This window comes from Zeus faber, assembly GCF_960531495.2.
Source record: "Zeus faber genome assembly, chromosome: 13".
Classification (NCBI taxonomy): domain Eukaryota; kingdom Metazoa; phylum Chordata; class Actinopteri; order Zeiformes; family Zeidae; genus Zeus; species Zeus faber.
In genome coordinates, this window is record NC_137198.1 from 18,173,513 (window position 1) to 18,190,710 (window position 17,198).

The 17,198-nt window shown below is 44.9% G+C and overlaps 3 protein-coding genes across 4 annotated transcripts in view; all 3 read right to left on the minus strand.

Moving 5' to 3' along the window:
• Positions 1–110: 110 nt before the first annotated feature.
• On the minus strand, positions 111–5,846 carry hmgcl (3-hydroxy-3-methylglutaryl-CoA lyase). The gene is made up of 9 exons (XM_080011870.1): positions 5,738–5,846; positions 5,502–5,585; positions 4,832–4,939; positions 4,284–4,379; positions 3,836–3,984; positions 3,666–3,729; positions 2,856–3,044; positions 1,557–1,682; positions 111–1,294 (listed from the first exon to the last, which is right to left on the minus strand). The coding sequence occupies exons 1-9, from the start codon at positions 5,834–5,836 to the stop codon at positions 1,193–1,195; spliced, it is 1,017 nt and encodes a 338-aa protein (XP_079867996.1). The 5' UTR covers positions 5,837–5,846; the 3' UTR covers positions 111–1,192.
• A 412-nt stretch (positions 5,847–6,258) lies between these two features.
• Positions 6,259–14,227, minus strand: zbtb8a (zinc finger and BTB domain containing 8A). Its single transcript, XM_080012656.1, has 4 exons — positions 14,103–14,227; positions 11,784–12,661; positions 9,623–9,792; positions 6,259–7,159 (listed from the first exon to the last, which is right to left on the minus strand). Exons 1-4 carry the CDS (start codon positions 14,159–14,161, stop codon positions 6,809–6,811), a joined length of 1,458 nt encoding a protein of 485 aa, XP_079868782.1. The 5' UTR covers positions 14,162–14,227; the 3' UTR covers positions 6,259–6,808.
• Positions 14,228–14,431: 204 nt separating this feature from the next.
• gale (UDP-galactose-4-epimerase) overlaps positions 14,432–17,198 on the minus strand; it is a 5,608-nt gene continuing 2,841 nt past the window's right edge. For both annotated transcript variants that reach the window (XM_080011857.1, XM_080011858.1), the window contains exons 7-11: positions 16,961–17,027; positions 16,493–16,578; positions 16,315–16,392; positions 15,577–15,691; positions 14,432–14,832 (exon numbers count right to left, since the gene is read on the minus strand). In XM_080011857.1, coding sequence (XP_079867983.1) covers positions 14,768–14,832; positions 15,577–15,691; positions 16,315–16,392; positions 16,493–16,578; positions 16,961–17,027 — 411 coding nt within the window. In that variant the 3' untranslated portion in view covers positions 14,432–14,767. The remainder of the gene's footprint in view (positions 14,833–15,576; positions 15,692–16,314; positions 16,393–16,492; positions 16,579–16,960; positions 17,028–17,198) is intronic.

Here is a 17,198-nt window from a genome sequence, read left to right on the forward strand (position 1 = left end):
GCCAATACTTTGCCAAAGTAGTACACAGTATATTTCTATAAATATTGAGCTGCTATCTAAAGAGTTACTAAAACAATTCAACACATTCAAACTTTTTAAAAACTTGTTTGTTAATAAAATACATTTATTTACTATGCGCAAAATTCTCTATAATTCATAGCTTGGGAATTCATAGAGGGGGGGGGGGGGAAACAAACTTGATAATATAATAAATATTTACACATTTACAGAACCAGAACTTAAATAAAAAAATACCCAGAATAAAAATCATCAATCAAGAGATCATGTTAAAAATCAGCTAAATACAGCACATCCAATTTCCTCACAGGTTCATCAGTACCAGTAATTACCTAGATGATTAATGCTCCATAATTCAATCCCATAGAAGTTTGTACTGGACGATCATTAAAAGCGAACCGTTATTGATGTGCATGTGTTCTGTGATGAATATGTTCAATCAAATCAAATCATTCAATGTGGTGACTTTTCCCTTCATCTTTAGGCTTCACCCACAATTTTTGTTTGCAAATACCAAGATGCCATCAGAAGACAACAACGCAACCATGTTCCAGGAGCCTCTCAATTAATTTTTGATATCTAAGGGGCGTTATCAACGGGCAAAGACCAAAATGTCTCTGGTCGCATTTGGATAGGCCTTAAAATCAATCAGAGCAACGAAACGCGTGACGTAGCGACGAGAAAATGGCGACCGGCGGGGCCAGTTGGTACATTGAACTTTTACCAGATCCTGTCGGTGGTACGGCAAACACATCTTTCTTATCAACAAAAGCTTTTTAGAGAAAATGCACCGTCAGGTTTGTTTAATGCTGTGGTCGAGCGGCAGCCATCTTGGCTGTTTACGAAGCAACCAATCAACCGCGCTCCTCTGTATAGTCACTGTATCAAACCTGCCCCATATTAGATAAACTGTTGTTATTGGCCCCGACCCGGGCCAAGTCGGCTGGAAATCTGTCTGAACGGAACGTATCCAGAGAAAATAAAACATGAGCTCACAGATTCGTCTGGTTCCCAGGCTCGGTCGATATGGCACCGTTCAAGTAATGCTTTAGAAAGACTCACTAACTAAAGGGGAAGGAGGGGTGTTACCCAGAAATGTGTCTTATGTGAAGGTGCTGGATTTTTCAACACAGAAAGAACACAACGAAACAGGGTCTGGTGTTTTGGGCCGATCCTAGAGCTTACAGGTGGCCTGGGCCACTTTGGAGTTTGTCCTTCTGTTCAGGGACCGGCAGATGAAAGCGCCGGCGTCCATCAGCTTCGGGAGGTCCACGCCCTGACACCAGGGGAAGACAAAGAGCCAAATCATTTGAGGAAGGAAAGAACAATTTGCACAGACAAAAAAAAACCCCTAAAAGAACAATGGTAGACATGGTTCAGTTCCGTAGAGATAAAAACTCACACAGATACCAGTGAAGCTTGGAATGAGACAATTTTTTTTTTTTTTTTAATAACATCCCCAGCATTCCAGCAAAGAGCTAGAACAGCAAGGAGGAACAGAGAGAAACTAGATCAATAAAACAACGCCGGGTTTTTACTGTGTGAATGCCGAGTCCGTGGAGCATATAAACCACGTCCTCGGTAGCGACGTTCCCGGATGCTCCTTGGGCGTATGGGCAGCCGCCCAGCCCGGCCACGGAGGAGTCCACCACGCTGACGCCCATCTGCCAAAGCAAAACAAGAGCGTCCATCAACCGCGAGAAGGAAGGAGGAAATGGGGGACAATAAAATTCCCTTCCACATACTTCGGAACCAGTTTCCGTGGAAACATTTCTTCACTGAGATGAAAGTTTCCTGCTTCAATCAGGGTCCAAAACAAATATTGGCTTTCACTGTGATCTTTATGAATTTAAATATTATATAATCTTAGTCTCATTGTCCATTATGTATATTTATTATATCTATTAGATTTAGATCACTATATCTATTATTTATACCAATCAGCCACGACATTAAAACTTTGATAAGTGAAGTGAATAACATTGATCATCTCATTCCGATGGCACCTGTCAAGTGGTGGGATATATTAGGCAGCAAGTGATCACTCAGTTCTTGAAGTTAATGAAAGAAAGCAGGAAAAAGGGACGAGCCTACGGATCTGAGTGACTTTGACAAATTGTGATGGACCTAGACGACTGGGTTAGAGCATCTCCAAAACTGCAGGTCTTGTGGAGTGTTCCCAGTGTGCAGTGGTTAGTACCGACCAAAAGTGGTCCAATGAAGGACTACCAGTGAACTGGCGACAGGGTCATGGACGCCCAAGGGTTATAGATGCGTGTGGGAAGCGAAGGCTAGCCCGTCTGGTCCGATCCCACAGAAGAGTTAGTGTAGCACAAATTGCTGAAAAAGTTCATGCTGCTATGATGGAAAGGTGTCAGAACACACAGTGCATCACAGTTTGCTGCGTATGGGGCTGCGTAGCCGCAGACCGGTCGGAGTGCCCATGCTGACCCCTGTCTGCTGCCAAAAGCGTCTACGATGGAAACGTGAGCGTCAGAACTGGACCATGGAGCAATGGAAGAAGGTGGCCTGGTCTGATGAATCATGTTTTGTTCTACTTCTTCATTATGTGGATGGCCGGGGTTAAAGTCCGATCCAATCGGGCATCTGTGGGATGTTCTGGAACAACTAGCCTGATCCGTGGGGGCCCCAGCTCGCACCTTCCAGGACTTAAAGGATCTGCTGCCAGATACCACAGGACACCTTCAGAGGTCTTGTGGAGTCCATGTCTCCACGGGTCAAAGCTGTTTTGGCGGCACGAAGAAGAGCTACTGTCGTCTGAAATTCAAGTACATCAAGGACCTGGTAAGAACCCTGTTCAATGACATGTCTCTGACCTGCAGCGCGATGAGGATGTTGGCGAGCGCCTGGCCGTAGGTGTCGTGGCAGTGCACGGCAAGCGCGCTCAGCGGCACCTCCCGGCCCACCGCCTCCAGCATCTCCGCCATGCCGCCCGGGGTCCCGACGCCGATGGTGTCGCCCAGCGAGACCTCGTAGCAGCCCATGGAGTACAGGCGCTTCGCCACCTGTCATCACAATCAGAATCAGAATAACAATCAGGATCCATTTACAAGTGCATTCTCCTATACGTGTAATTTGACTGATAAGTGATAATGGAGCAGCGATTACAATGCTCAAGCGGGTTTGGGGTAAAATGGTGTCAAGGGTGTTGTGCCGTTAAGTAAGATATCCAAATGTTTTTTTCCCCTTTTTATTTTATGCAAGCGGCATCTATATTAATCTCCGTTTTCACAATAATAATAACAAACATTATTCATAAAGTGGTACAAAGGTAAATGCACAAATACAGAAAATAATCATGTAAATTATAAAAATAAACAAATATAAAATAGAGAAGAAAATAAAATACAAAAATAGGATTAAAGTAGAGTTGAGGAACCATAAAGAGCAAATGGACTACTCAAAAGCCAGTTTAAATAAGTGTGTTTTTATGCTCTTTTTTTGAAAGGTGTTAATTGGTTCAATGGCTCTCACATTTTCTGGCAGACAGTTCCAAAAATGATGGCAGTGGGAAAGCATACAGCTCAGATAAAATAACAAAAACAAAATTGACTAAATATTATACAAATGTAAGTTAATTTGGAGCGCCTCACAGTGTGTGATATCGGATTTAGGGGGAAACTCACATGTGCAACTTTCGCAGGCGCTACCTTTCCTTCGTACGGGCATCCCAGCACGCAGGACACGTAGCTGTGCGGAAAAAGGAAAAAACAAAGACAGCAACGTTATAAAGCAACTACGATGCATTTTAACAAAGACTCGTCTTCCACCGGTCCCTGAGAGTCGGTCCCCTCACCCTCTGACAGGCACGCGGGCCTCGCGGGCCGCTCGCATCACCTCCTCGAAGCGCTGCAGACTCTCCTCCACCGAGCAGTTGATGTTCTTCTTGCTGAAGAGCTCGGAGGCGGCGCCAAATATGGCGACTTCCGAAGCCCCCGCCTTGACCTGTGGAGGGAGGGAGAGCGAGGGAGAAGAGGGTTTTTTTAGCGTCCGTTATTTGTCCAATAATGATCAATTATCAGAGGTGTCGCCAAAAAGAGGGTTGATACTGAAATAAAAAAGCATGAGGGCCTACAGGCAGAATGCACTGAAATAGAAGGTCTCTAAATCAGTAACTTTATACTGAATGTGACATTTGAGGGATAAGAGTGGTAGAATTTGGACTAAAATAGAACCAACACTTCTAGTCATATGCATCATTGTCATGGCTGAAGTTACGTTACATTTTGGTACTGGGTACTCACAGCGGCATGGAAGCCCTTGAGGTTCGGCGTGAGGACGGGGTAGGCCACGCCAGACTTCCTGTGGATCCCCTTCATCACCTCCACCTGGTCGGCCATCTGACATAAAATACACAACGGTCAAAAACGGTGATCCCATTCATGGTACTGGTGCAGTGCCCGTTCAGAACACGCCTGTTTGTGAAGGCCACGGCGAGTCGCGGTGAAAAACACCAGGGAAAACCACTCTTACACAGGGGAAAAAAAAATAAACCCGAGTTGCACCTTAGGATCGACTCGCTGTTCACTTGTTTATTCAAAGTTTATTAATATTACACATGACGCGTGTCCAAATTGCACCATATTTGACACGGCACGTCCTTGGGTCCGCAGCAATAGACCCGCCAAGCGTGAAGTACATCGGATGAACGGTTGTGGAGATAATTGGCCATTCAGACAGAGGTCCTTTCCTTTATCAGTTAGACGTTTTTGTAGAGTCCTGTGCGGCATTAGGAGGCTGCGTCAGGGATTGATGTGTGACTCGGCGAGTGCAGCCCTCGTCCCCAACTCACCTGAGGAACCCATTTTGGAGAGACGAAGCTGGTGGCTTCGATGACTGACAGCCCGGAATCCGACAACATGTCAATCAGCTGGATTTTGGTCTCCACCGGTACGATGAGCTGAGAAACGTCGCAAAATAGGAAAGTAAAGTAACAACGCTTGTACCATGACCCAGCACCGTATATAAGACAAGTAAACAAACACACTGGCATAAATAGTGAAATGTTACACAGTACTTGTACCGATTTTAGTGGATCTATGGATGCAAACCTGCATAATATCCTGTTTTTGACAGTGTAAATTGTTGAGACTGATGTTTATCGTTAATTTTTTGGTTTATTGTAATAACCATTTTCTACTTATACGTTAATGTTCGGGTTTACTGTCCGCTGTTCAATTAATTGAATATATTATGGGCATTCTTTCTTCTTTCATGGTTAATTTCTAGGTTTATTGCATGTTGACGATTTTTATTTCAAACTTATTCGTATTTTTCATTACTATAATCAGTGCCTATGGTTTGAGTGAGTTGCTGTGGGCGCAATAAAGTCTTATCTATCGACATTGACAAGAGTGATCGTTGTAATATGATGTTCACAAAGCACGTGTACACGCACACACACACACACACACACACACACACACACACACACACACACACACACACACACACACACACACCTTCTCGTTCTGCAGACCATCTCTGGGTCCCACCTCCACTATCTTCACTTTCTCTGGGAGCGATTTACCGGCGTTCACACGGACCTGAAAAAGAAAAACAGAGGAAGAGGAAGAGGAAGAGACGACAACTCCCCTTACATAAGAGCAGCCAGGCGAGCTAGCCCTGGCCTACGACCACCGGGTGAACCCCTTAAAACAACAAACACATTATTCCCTTTATAGCGCGAGAAATTCACCGATTTCGCGACCGTCGCGGAGCTGCTGAACGCCAGACACTGGTGTCCCATCCTGGCGCTGTGAGTGCCCCTGTTCACCAGCTTCATGAGCGCCGCCATGTTGGATCGCTGGACCTGCGCACTGAGGGAGTCCCCCCCCTCCCCTCTTCTAAAGCGGAGCGCTGGCGCCACCCGCTGGACGACGGTGGTAGCTACACCCACACGCACGCCTTCACCGAAACCGCACGGGCGAGGACGGGGAAGGGCCCCGGCTGCAGACCCCTGGAGGCCCCTGGAGGCCCCTGGAGGCCCCTGGAGGGCCCCTGGAGGCCCCTGGAGGCCCCTGGCCTCTGGGAGTCCGGGGCCCCAGGGGAGAGGTCTGCAGCCGGGACCCTTTAGGAGAGAGGAACGACGGAGACCAAGCAAATAATGAAAATAGCTTTAATCTGTGAAAAAGTAAAAAAAAGGAAATAAATAATTGTAACAATGTCAACACAAACTTAATCGTATAAACATCCCACAACAGTGACAAAAAAAAAAAAAAAAAAAAAAAAGATCTCTGGTTAGATTTTGTAGAAATTGGTACAGGGTCCATTCTTTTTCTTCTAGTTCCTCCAGATCAGCTTATGAAACGTTGGAGTCTCCAATATAGTGTCAGCGTCAAACAGGCTGTCGCATGCATATGTGAAATATACTGTAACATAAGTATTAAATAAATATAATGCAATATAAGCTTTTTTTTTTTTTTTTTAAAATAACGTACAAAGAGCAAACAAACACGCTGCACACATGGTGTATTCGGATACTGCAAATCGTCATAAGAAATTACAACAAAAACAAATTGTTTTCTCACTCCATCAACCACTTGCATCGAATTCATGGATAATCATTTATGAATACTTGTATGTACAACCTTGATCACGATCATATATTTCATGAATAAGTCCTTTTGCATAAGTCATGGCTTCAAACACGCACGAGCGCGCTTGTGTGCATGCCTGCACACACACACACACACACACACACACACACACACACACACACACACACACACACACACACACACACACACACACACACTTTGGTTCCGTTTCACTGCAGTTCCTCGTCGCTGTCGTCGACTTCCTGGATAATGAGATCCGTCCCTGAGTCTTCGGCCAGGTCGTCCTCGTCGTCCTCGGTCATCATCCAGGACCTCTGGGTGTCGCCCTCCTCCTCGCCGTCCACCCCCAGCAGCAGCGCCGGCTCCTCGCCCAGGTCGTCCAGGCTGTCCAGGTTGTCCAGGTTGTCCAGGTTGTCCAGGGGCAGGTTTTCGCAGCCCACCTCCTGGATGCACTCGTTGCACATGCGGTAGCGCCGCGTGCCCTCGCACACCACGTGTCCGCTTTCCTCCGTCACCTGGCACTTACACTTCCTGCACACCAACTTCCTGGCCTGATGGATCTGCAGAGGGGGAAACAGCGGGGATGGAATGCTATAGGATCACAAAACGCTATTATCTAAAGGAAAAAGACGTTCCCCCTTATTCTATATTTTGTCACTGCATCCACGTTAGCGTGGTGTGCTCTAGTGGTGTTATACGGTGTAGTACTCTTATGGTATAAGAGTAAAACCTTATTATTTCAACCAGTGAGGAAAAATGTATTATCAAAAGTATAACAAGAGGCAAATATAAACTACAAGTTCAAGTTCAAGTGATTATTTGTCAAATACATATACATACGAAATGTATGAAATAACAATATACAGTATATGCAAAACCATAGACAACCAAATATATTCATGATTCTAAACTAGTGGTCTTCAAAATGTAGAACCTGTACCTGGGCGCAGACAAAATAGCGAAACCTCCACAAGAGGCACCGCCGCTGGTCGACAGGAAATCACGTCACCTCAGAAGCTTCCCCCCGCCCCCCCGTGAAGTAGCAGACAGATTTAAAAATTAAATATGTTTATTTATCGGAAATAGATTTTTTCAAGTCAATCCACTCCCTTAAAGGCTTTACACAGTATTTTAAATTGAGTTTATTTATTCATAATTATATATAAGAATTCATTTGGTTAATGTACAAGTCTTTATACCTCACACATGTACATGCAGCGAGGGCTCTTACATGAGAATCATGCAGTGGTGGAGAAGTCTCTCTGGAAAGAAGATCTTAAAATCTCATGTGTAGGTGTTGCAAGATAACTTCTCACCACCGTAGGATTTGTAAAACAGTGTCTCCTCTTTTGACATTAGGAGCTTCCTCTTGCCATTTGGGAGGAAGCACAGTCTGAGATAAGCACTTGCACCTCTCTGAGACACTCACACAGGCCCCACTGCCTTACTGTACTGTATGTTACATACTGTACTGCCTGTTACTGTATCACTGTTCTGGGTTACTGCATACTGCGCTGTATTGCTGTTCTGTTCGGTGTTACTGTATTGCTGTGTTGTACTGTTGTATACTGTACTGTATATCGCCATACTCACTTTATTCACATGCACATTACTGCACATATCTGTATATACAAATAGCCTATCTCATATACATAACTCTATTCCCTTTATTTTTATTTTGTACCCCCACTCAGTATAACCATTTGAGTCTAATTTTATTTTATTTTATATTATTATTATTTACTACTACATTACGTTTTAGGAATCAGTTAGTTCAGTTAGTTAGGCAGTAATTAGGTCAGCTATTGCGTTCAGTTTAGTACATATTGTGCATAATCTCTTGGGTGCGTTGCAAAGACATTTCACTGCATATATGTATCATCGTTTGTATATGTATGTGACAAATAAACCTCTTGAATCTCGTTGCCCCCGTCCCCGGACGCGCCCGGAGGGGGGACAGAGCGGGGGACTGTCCAGTGTTCCATTAAGCCGAAACCCCAAAAGTCTGAAAAATGTCAGGTTAGAGATGATTAAGTTTAGGTATGAGGTTAGGGTTAGGGCGTCGTCCATGTCCAATGGGACATTATTTGGACTACTGAGGTTTCCGAATAATGGGCCTGGCACCACAGGGCCCCCGTCCCTGGACACTCCCGGAGCGGGGGGAGGGAGTCCCCACGCTTCCCGTCAGGCTCCGACGAACCTTTCCTCGGTTTGGTTGTTCCACCTGACAACAGCAACAGCCGCATCCCCCTTTCTCTTCGCCATGTTTGTTTATAAGAAATTGTTTAATAAATAATTTTGTTCCAAACATCACATGAAACATTTGAAGGAATTGCCGACTTTTTAAAAGACTTGTTGAATCAACTTCATACTGGCCCCTTTAAAAAAGAAAATTGTATAACGCCTTTAAGAGAGTCAATAGACTTTTAAAATATTTTTCTAACGAATAGACTTTGCATATTCTTATTAAATCCGTGCGCTACTTCACAGGGAAACACTATGCGAAGAACTGACTTCCACTGCTCAGGTTTACGTGATTTCCTGTCAACCTGCGGAGATCCGCTTTTTTGTCTGCACCCAGGTCCTTCTCCCTTTATATGTATTTTAAGCACTAATCTGACATGACTGATTACATTTCAAAAAATATGTTTAAAGTTTCTTAATCGAATAGCATAATAGTTAATTCGTTGAAAATAATATAATAATACAGTTTGTTCATATTTTAGTTTATTTTTGTTATTTGTTTTCATTATTATTATTAGTTATTATTGTCATCGTTTTTTTCCTTAGTTAATAAAAGCCACAAATTAATGTGACTGCTCCACCCACAGTTGTAGTTTATTATAAACTCTGAGTCAACTCCTTGAAATCCTAGAGAAGGTAGGGGTTGGCAAAAAAAAGCTTTGAATACCACTGTTCTCAACTATTTAAGGTGATATCGGTACTCAACTCATTTCTCTTTTTCTCTCCCTCTCTCTTGCCCCCCCAGAGGGAGGTCCCCCCCGAGCTGAGGGTGCCCCTACCGTTTCAAAGTGGCTGCGGAGGTGCTCCAGGCGGGTGAAGCGCTTGTTGCAGGCCTGGCAGGGGTACGGCCTCTCCCCCGTGTGGCAGCGCAGGTGCCGCTTCAGGTCGGCCTTCCTCTTCACCGTGTGCGTGCAGAACGGGCACTTGAAGCGCATGGAGGGGTTGGAGTCTTGGCACAGGGGTGGAAACCAGATAGAAGGTTGCATTTTTCTCCAGTCACACACAATTTCTTTTTTTTTTTTAAAGGCGGGAGAATGTCAGGGCTGGGTTTGTAACATTGTACATACTGTAATAAGCTAGTTTAGTACATAGTATAATTCATATTTATCATTTATACCCCATACAGCCATCACAATATTTTTCCATGTGCATAGTACTGCATTGTTTACAGTACAAAACAGCATATTTAAATATATCTGACTATTTCTGTTTGTATTTTTTGGCTATTTGTATATATTTCAAGTTCAAGTTCGACAGTTTTTTGTGGTATTTTTATTGCATTTTTACCTAAGACATTATTATATATATCACTATCTGCTTGTCTGCAGAGCTGTGGGTTTTTTATAAAATACAAGCGCAGTCAGTGAAAGTTAAGATGACAATGTTACAACGCACAGCCGAAAGGCCTAACCACCCAGCCAACCAACTAACCAAACATGTGGGGATGGTAGCTCAGGCGGTAGAGCTGGTGATCTACTGATCTAAAGGTTGCTGGTTTGATCCCAGGCTCCTCCTGCTAGCATGCTGTAGTGTCCTTGAGCAAGACACTTAACCCCTAATTGCTCCTGACGGCTGCGTCCGTCGGTGTTTGAACAATTGTAAGTCGCTTTGGATAAAAGCGTCTGATAAATGACTAAATGTAAAATGTAAATGTAATGTTGCCAATATCTACCTTTATTTCAATATGCACATATTTTTGATTCCAGGCTGTTCTGCAATCATTGTAGGATACAAAAGTCGTGTTATAAGTAATTATCCAATGTTTCACAGCAGCTACTCTGTGTCTAACATAATTTTTCCTTCACAGGAATTAAGCCATGTAGATGGGGAGGATGACGGCATCCTCCCCAATGAGAAGCCACACAGACATGACAACACAGAGATTCTCGCTCCAAAAAGTGTAGACGATTTGGATCTGCCATCACTGACGGGAGCAGATAGCAACCTTGTAAGTGTGCTGCTTTACTATTCTCACTACTACAGCTACTACTACACTACTATACAACTCACACTACTGCGACTACACTACTGCAGCTACTACTACACGACTACTATACTACTGTCAATATTACAGCTACCGCCTCAAAGGTACTATACTACTGCACTACTATTCTACTCTCACTACTACAGCTACTACTTCTACACTACTATACAACTACTACTACACTTTTATAGTACTCTCACTACTTCAGCTTCTCCTTCTACAGTACTATACTACTCCTACTATGTCTACTACTAAATATTCTGCTACTAAAGTACTACTGTCCTACAACAACTACTGCTATTACTACTACACTACTACACTACAATACAGTTCTACTATCACACTCCTGTAGTGGTACTGCTGCTATTAGACTACTACATTCCTGTACTACTATACTTCTACATTCAACCTACAAATGTTGAATGCCGGATATGGCTTCCATGGTTTTAATAGGTTTTCAGTACATTCTGGGATTTAAATGGGTTTGTTTCTTTTAGATATTTTTTGTTAAAACTGTTTACTTGATTTACAGCTCGCTGCAGAATATTTGGAATCACCCTCCAAAGTCTCTGAGACCTCCACTAGCTGTATAGCAAGCATCAATAAGGAATACAGCCCATCTAAAGAATTGATGCAAGAAACTTCTGAGGATGATGATCCAAGAGGCGTGGTGCCACAGTGGAAACAAAAGACACAAAAAAAGTGTCAGAGGACTTATGGAAAAATGGCACTGCCCACTGCTTCTCCTAAAAATGATGGCAATGAAAAAAAATTGAGTCTAAAGTGTGTGCGTTTCACTTTTTTTAATGCTAATTTCTGTAGTTAAATGCACCAAATCTCACCAGAACTAAATTCCTAGTACTGTATATGTAAGTGTGCGGAATAAACTGATTCTGAGTCCTCTGATTATGTAAAAGAAAACCAACACCATGATATAGTCTAACATCCCAACTTACCTTTATGAAAGTTTCCAATCACTCCCATGATGGTTGGGAGCGTGGCGTAGAGCTCCTCGGCCTTTTCGGCCTTCTGGGCCCTGGCCTCCTGGATCTCCGGGGCCTCGTGCTGGTTGGAGGAGCGGGTGCAGTACGGCGTTTTCTTTCTGGACGCTCCTTTCCCCCGCCGGCGCTCCGGCCCGGGCAGGGTGAACAGGGGGTCCTGGAGATCGTGGAGCTCCTCGGGCTCGGCCTTGGTCTCCACAGCGGGGCTGCCCGGGTCGATCCCCTTCTCCGTGGCCGGATCCTCCTCATCCGGACCCTTCATCATGAATCCCTGCGGGGTGCTGGAGTTGTCCAGGGTCCAGAGGGCCGGCGGGGGGCTGACAGAGAAGGGGGCGTCGCTCTCCTCTGGGGTCTCCTCCCCGGCCTCGCAGGGGAAGTCGCAGGGGTCTGGCAGGCCCACGCAGCTGTCGCCGCTCTCTTCGCCCTTCATGCTGATGTCCAAGGAGGACTTGATGAAGTTCTTGCAGTAATTGATGACATTGTTCATCTGCAGGTAGCTGGCCGCCGACATCACCTCGATCACATTGTCGCCGGAGAGGTCCAGCTGACCCGAGTAGATGAAGTCCAGGATGACGGTGAAGGTCTCCGGGCTGAACGCGTCGAAGGTGGCGTTGGTGGAGTCGGCCAGGCCGTCAGCGCCCTGGGACAGCAGCATGCGGAAGTAGCCGCTGCTGGCGAACAGCACGTTGCGGTGCGCCCTGAACAGCTGGCCCTCCACCAGCATGCTGCAGTCACAGAACAGCTCCTGGCGCCGCTGCTGGTTCAGCTGCTTCAGCAGGTTGCTCTGGTGGGCCACCGTGATGTCGGCCGTGTTGAACCACCTCTGGGCCTGCCTGCCAGAACCAGCACAGCACCACTCGCATCAACATTATACCGAAATTGGTTAATCTACCCGGGCAGACACACACATGCATTGCAGTCTTCTAACTCCCACAATATAATTTTAATTATTCTCTAGAAATATAATTTGCCTGCCAGAGGTTTACATCAACACAATGAACCGTCACAAACCTATATTACACTTATTTGTCTGGGGTACACATTCCCCCACACTATTTTCCCCCCTGTTGCATTGTACATGCATATACACATATGCATCGATATACATTTTTACATGTATTTTTTGTTATATTTTTTGTTCGCTGCAGTTTTTTTTTTTTCCATCACTCCCCTTAATCTGTTTTGCACAGCCGTTGGGAGTTTTTTGGGGCCCTTCTATCATGTCACCGCACCGTACTTTTATGTCGCTGCGTGCCAAATAAAGCACCTTGCATTTTGAAGCCAGTGAGCTCAGTAAAACGGCAAACATATCAACAGCAGTGATATTCCACTACACTGATGTGGCTGTTAAACATGCACTCTTTTGTTTGTGTGGATGGAGCGTTGCCAACTCGGCAGGGAACCCGCCCGTGGACTTTCCTCTGCGCTGTGATTGGCTGGACGAGCTGTCAATCAAACGACCCCCCCCCCCCCTCCCCTCCCCCTCAGCGGGCTACACCCGACAAGGCAGCATCGGGTAACAACAAAACCCTGGCGGAGAAACAAAGCGTAATCTATTAGAACCACCACGCAGGAGTGGTTGTTTTTTTTTTTTGGGGGGGGGGGTGGAATACCAGAATTTCCGTTGTACCGATTTGTAGTGTTTCGCGGAAATATTACATTTTGGAGAAGCACTCCGTCCCGCCCGGTAACCCACTGTGCCGAGCGAGCGACACCCGTCACGTCATGGGTGTCGTCCCCCCCCCCAAAAAAAAAAACGACGCACCCAAGAAAAAACTAAAAAACACGACTCGCGTGGTTTGTTTGTTGTTTTTAGGGTTTTTTTTACAAGTGATTCCCGCCGATTCTGGATTCGGTGTCTGTGTATTAAAATTAAAATAAAAAATAAACCCCAGAGGCGGAGTAGAAAAGCGGGCAGCGGCGGCAGCCCAGTAAAACACGCACTGGAGAGACGCCCACTTCAGGCACAATGGGAAATGTGAGTAGAACCCACCGCCCCACGCCGCACACGGTCGAGAGCGGGGTGCGGGGGGGCGGCGGCGAAAAAAAAAAAAAAAAAAAAGAATGGAGAAAAAAAAAAAAAAAACAACACCCGCTTTCCATCCATAATACCCCCGTTTCGGAGCGCCGGACGGCTCCGCTGCCGCCGCCGCCGCACCCGGCGCCTCCTTCCCGGGCAGGCGGCGTCCGCAGAAGCCGCTGACGCCCCGACTCGCGACCATTCCCTCCGAACGGAAAAAACAAAACAAAAAAACAACCCCCATCGATACTCACTGGTGGCCGGGCTCACCCGATGCCCGGTACAGTCTTCTCGACCCCATGTCCATCTTCATATAATCTGTTGCCCTACCCCCTGTTTTTTTTTTTTTTTTTTTTTTTTGGGCTTTTTTTTTCCCCCCCGTCCGGGGTTCACACCGAGGCGCTTCCTGCTCAGCCCTAAAGACCGAAACCCGTTTGCTGACGTGGGCGTTTAACTGGGCGCCCAAGGGCCAGAGTGCCATTTAAAGTCCCAGCGCCTTCCCCACACCGGGGGAAGCGCATGAGACCCAAAGTAAAAAAAAAAAAATAATAAAAAAAAAAAAAGGTCATAAGTGGGTTTTTTTTTATTATTCGTTATTATTATCATCCGAAGTCAAAATCTCGCACACAAACATTAATGTTGCGCTCACTGACGATGGAAAACATATCTAAAGTACACTGTATATACAAAGTCTACTTTCTTTCATAAGAAATGTATTTAGGCCTCCAAGTTATGGCAAAGTATCCATCACCAACAAGCCGTGCTTTATTGACAGTTGACATTTCAAACTCTGAAATCAATTCAGGGTTTAATAATGGCTTTGAATGAAGGTGTTTAAAATCAAAAACAAACATTCAGAAATACTTTGGTCCAGTGATGAGGGATTATATTCCCTCGTGGTGAGATAGAGGAGGTGACATCAAGAGGCCACGCCGTTGGAAAATCCAGTCGGGTTGTTGGACTGCCAGCGCCACAGGTCTTCACCTACATGAATAATAACACGAGAGAGAAAATGAAGTAGAGTGGGTCAGGATTTATAGGTAACTGTACCGCCCATTCAAATGAGATAAAAATAGTATTTTAGGAATGGAGCATCGGAGAAGTAAGAAACGTTTTCATGGATTAAAGCACTTATTTATTGGTTTAAAACGAAGTTGGACGATGCAGTGGGGATGGGTGAAGAGATCTCATCCTAGCAGCACCAGAGGTGCGTCTGAGGGGGGCCCCCCCCCCAGGCAGAAAAGCCCATCTTCATTAAATTTTTTTGTCGCTACTCCCATCCACCTCTGACTGTTTTATTTTCAGTTTGTTCACAGTTTAAAAGAATAAAAAAATAGTAAAACATATAAAAATATAAAAATTAATAACTGAAAAAAATATTATTGCAAAAAATAAATAAATGAATGAAATAAGGCTCATCGATAAGTACCCATTTAAAAATGCTATTGATGGTCAACTATGTCCTCCAGATCTCAATCTTTGCAGGTGTAGCATTTACTTCAAAACAAATGTGCGCGAGTCACTCACAGTCGACAGATAGACAAGAATGAAATGAGGCCCCTCGAGGGGGCTTTGCGGGTGGAGGTCATTGGAACAGTAGTTTGGGGGGGGGGGGGGGTTCTAAGTTTTGAGATGTTGTTCCCGATGCTGTGCAGTCCAGGCAGCCAGCCCTGCGGCCTGCCGTGCCCGTCCGTCCGTACGTATGTTCGGCCTCCGGGCGGCACTTACACATTCTCTCTAGATCAAAGTCGGCCTTCCAGCCCAGCTCCTTCTCGGCCAGGCGGGGGTCGGCGTAGCAGGACGCGATGTCTCCCCCACGCCGCGGAGCGATCTTATATGGAATCTGTGAAGATAGGGTAAGCAGAACAGTGAACAGTGCAGTTGACACCTGTCAAACATCTACAGTATTTCTTTTTTGGGCCATTGTTGTTTAGAAAGGTTTTATTATTTTTCTGTGATTTTTTTTGAGGTTATAGTTGTTGTTTATCATTGGGTTTAGTGTATATTGCCATAATATTAGTGTGTACAGTTAATTGTATATTTCACATTTGTGGTATGGGGATGGAGTGGTTTGAGCAGCCACACCTGTCCTGGGTCCGTTCACACACACACACGCACACGCACGGCCTTGTCATGATATGCTGTCCATCTGCTCCTGTGCTAATTCCACCTAGCCCTCTCTCTATAATGTGTGTCTGAAACCCTAGTCAAAGTGACCACCTATCTTAGAATTTAGAAACTAATTTAATTTAGAATTTAATTCAACAAAGAAACATTGAGAATATTCACGGCTAATGTAAAAGCTTATGTCTTCATGTGGATAGCTGCAGATAGTTTCTCTTCTTAGCAGCCACACCCCAAGTACATTGGCAACTTCTTGTCCTTCTCCCTCTCCCTGCGCATCAGCTCTTGAGTATCTTGACCCCGGAGCTAACCAAATTCAGACGTTTAATCACAGTCACTCACCTCCCTCCCCGAGGCCTTCTCCATGGCTTTAACCATTTGGAGCACCGAGTAGCCCGTACCCGTGCCGAGGTTGTACACCTGCACACACACAAAAACACACACACACACACACAAATTAGTTCGGGTTTCTGTGAGAATTTTAATTTTAAAATAGGCTTAAGAGTGTTTGTTGGTGTACCTTGCACCCACAGTTCTCCTTCAGCTTCTTCAGAGCGGCGATGTGTCCCTTCGCAAGATCTACAACGTGGATGTAATCTCTCACGCCTGGCAAAAGAATGAGGAAGGAAAAAAAAAAAAACTATGTATGCTAATTGGCTACATTGAGGCGTAAATACATTTTAAACAACATTCAGAGAATATTTTGGCAGCCGTTGAGAACCCTCCATCACAAAATGTAATTAAACTGCTTATTAGCCTGCCATGTTTTATCTTGTGCAGTGAACTGTGAGTTTTATGCATTTTCACCTTTTCTCCAGAAATTGACATTTTTCAATTTTATTCTATTGTTTCTAAGTACTATTTTTTTGATGTGAGATGCTGGGACACTACAATTTCTCTTCGGGGGATGGATAAGTAGCTATCTTTCTCACAGTGAAATCCACCTTGTAAACACAGGCTTAGAGGACTTTCTGCGCTTCACCATTACCTGTCCCATCCAGCGTGTCGTAGTCATTACCAAACACACTCAGAAAAGTCCTTCTCCCGATGGCAACCTATAAAAAGATTAATTAAAACTTGTCGTCCACGAGATCAACATGACGTGACAGGATGATGTGTTGCCAGGAACATTATCAGAATCAAAATGATTTTATTCCTCCAGGTGCGTTTACATTTACGAGGAATATGTCATGGTGATTGTGTCTACAGACGATAACCATATTGGA

Excerpts from the sequence above, each read along its gene's own strand:
- hmgcl (XM_080011870.1), bottom strand. The coding sequence starts at position 5,836 with ATGGCGGCGCTCATGAAGCTGGTGAACAGGGGCACTCACAGCGCCAGG. Across the intron at positions 1,683-2,855 it reads ACATCCTCATCGCGCTGCAG|ATGGGCGTCAGCGTGGTGGA; the intron begins GTCAGAGACATG and ends TTGCTTTGGCAG. Across the intron at positions 1,295-1,556 it reads ACGGACTCGGCATTCACACA|GGCGTGGACCTCCCGAAGCT; the intron begins GTAAAAACCCGG and ends CCCTGGTGTCAG.
- zbtb8a (XM_080012656.1), bottom strand. The coding sequence starts at position 14,161 with ATGAAGATGGACATGGGGTCGAGAAGACTGTACCGGGCATCGGGTGAG. Across the intron at positions 12,662-14,102 it reads TCGGGTGAGCCCGGCCACCA|GCAGGCCCAGAGGTGGTTCA; the intron begins GTGAGTATCGAT and ends TGGTTCTGGCAG. Across the intron at positions 7,160-9,622 it reads TCCGCAGCCACTTTGAAACG|ATCCATCAGGCCAGGAAGTT; the intron begins GTAGGGGCACCC and ends CCCCCTCTGCAG.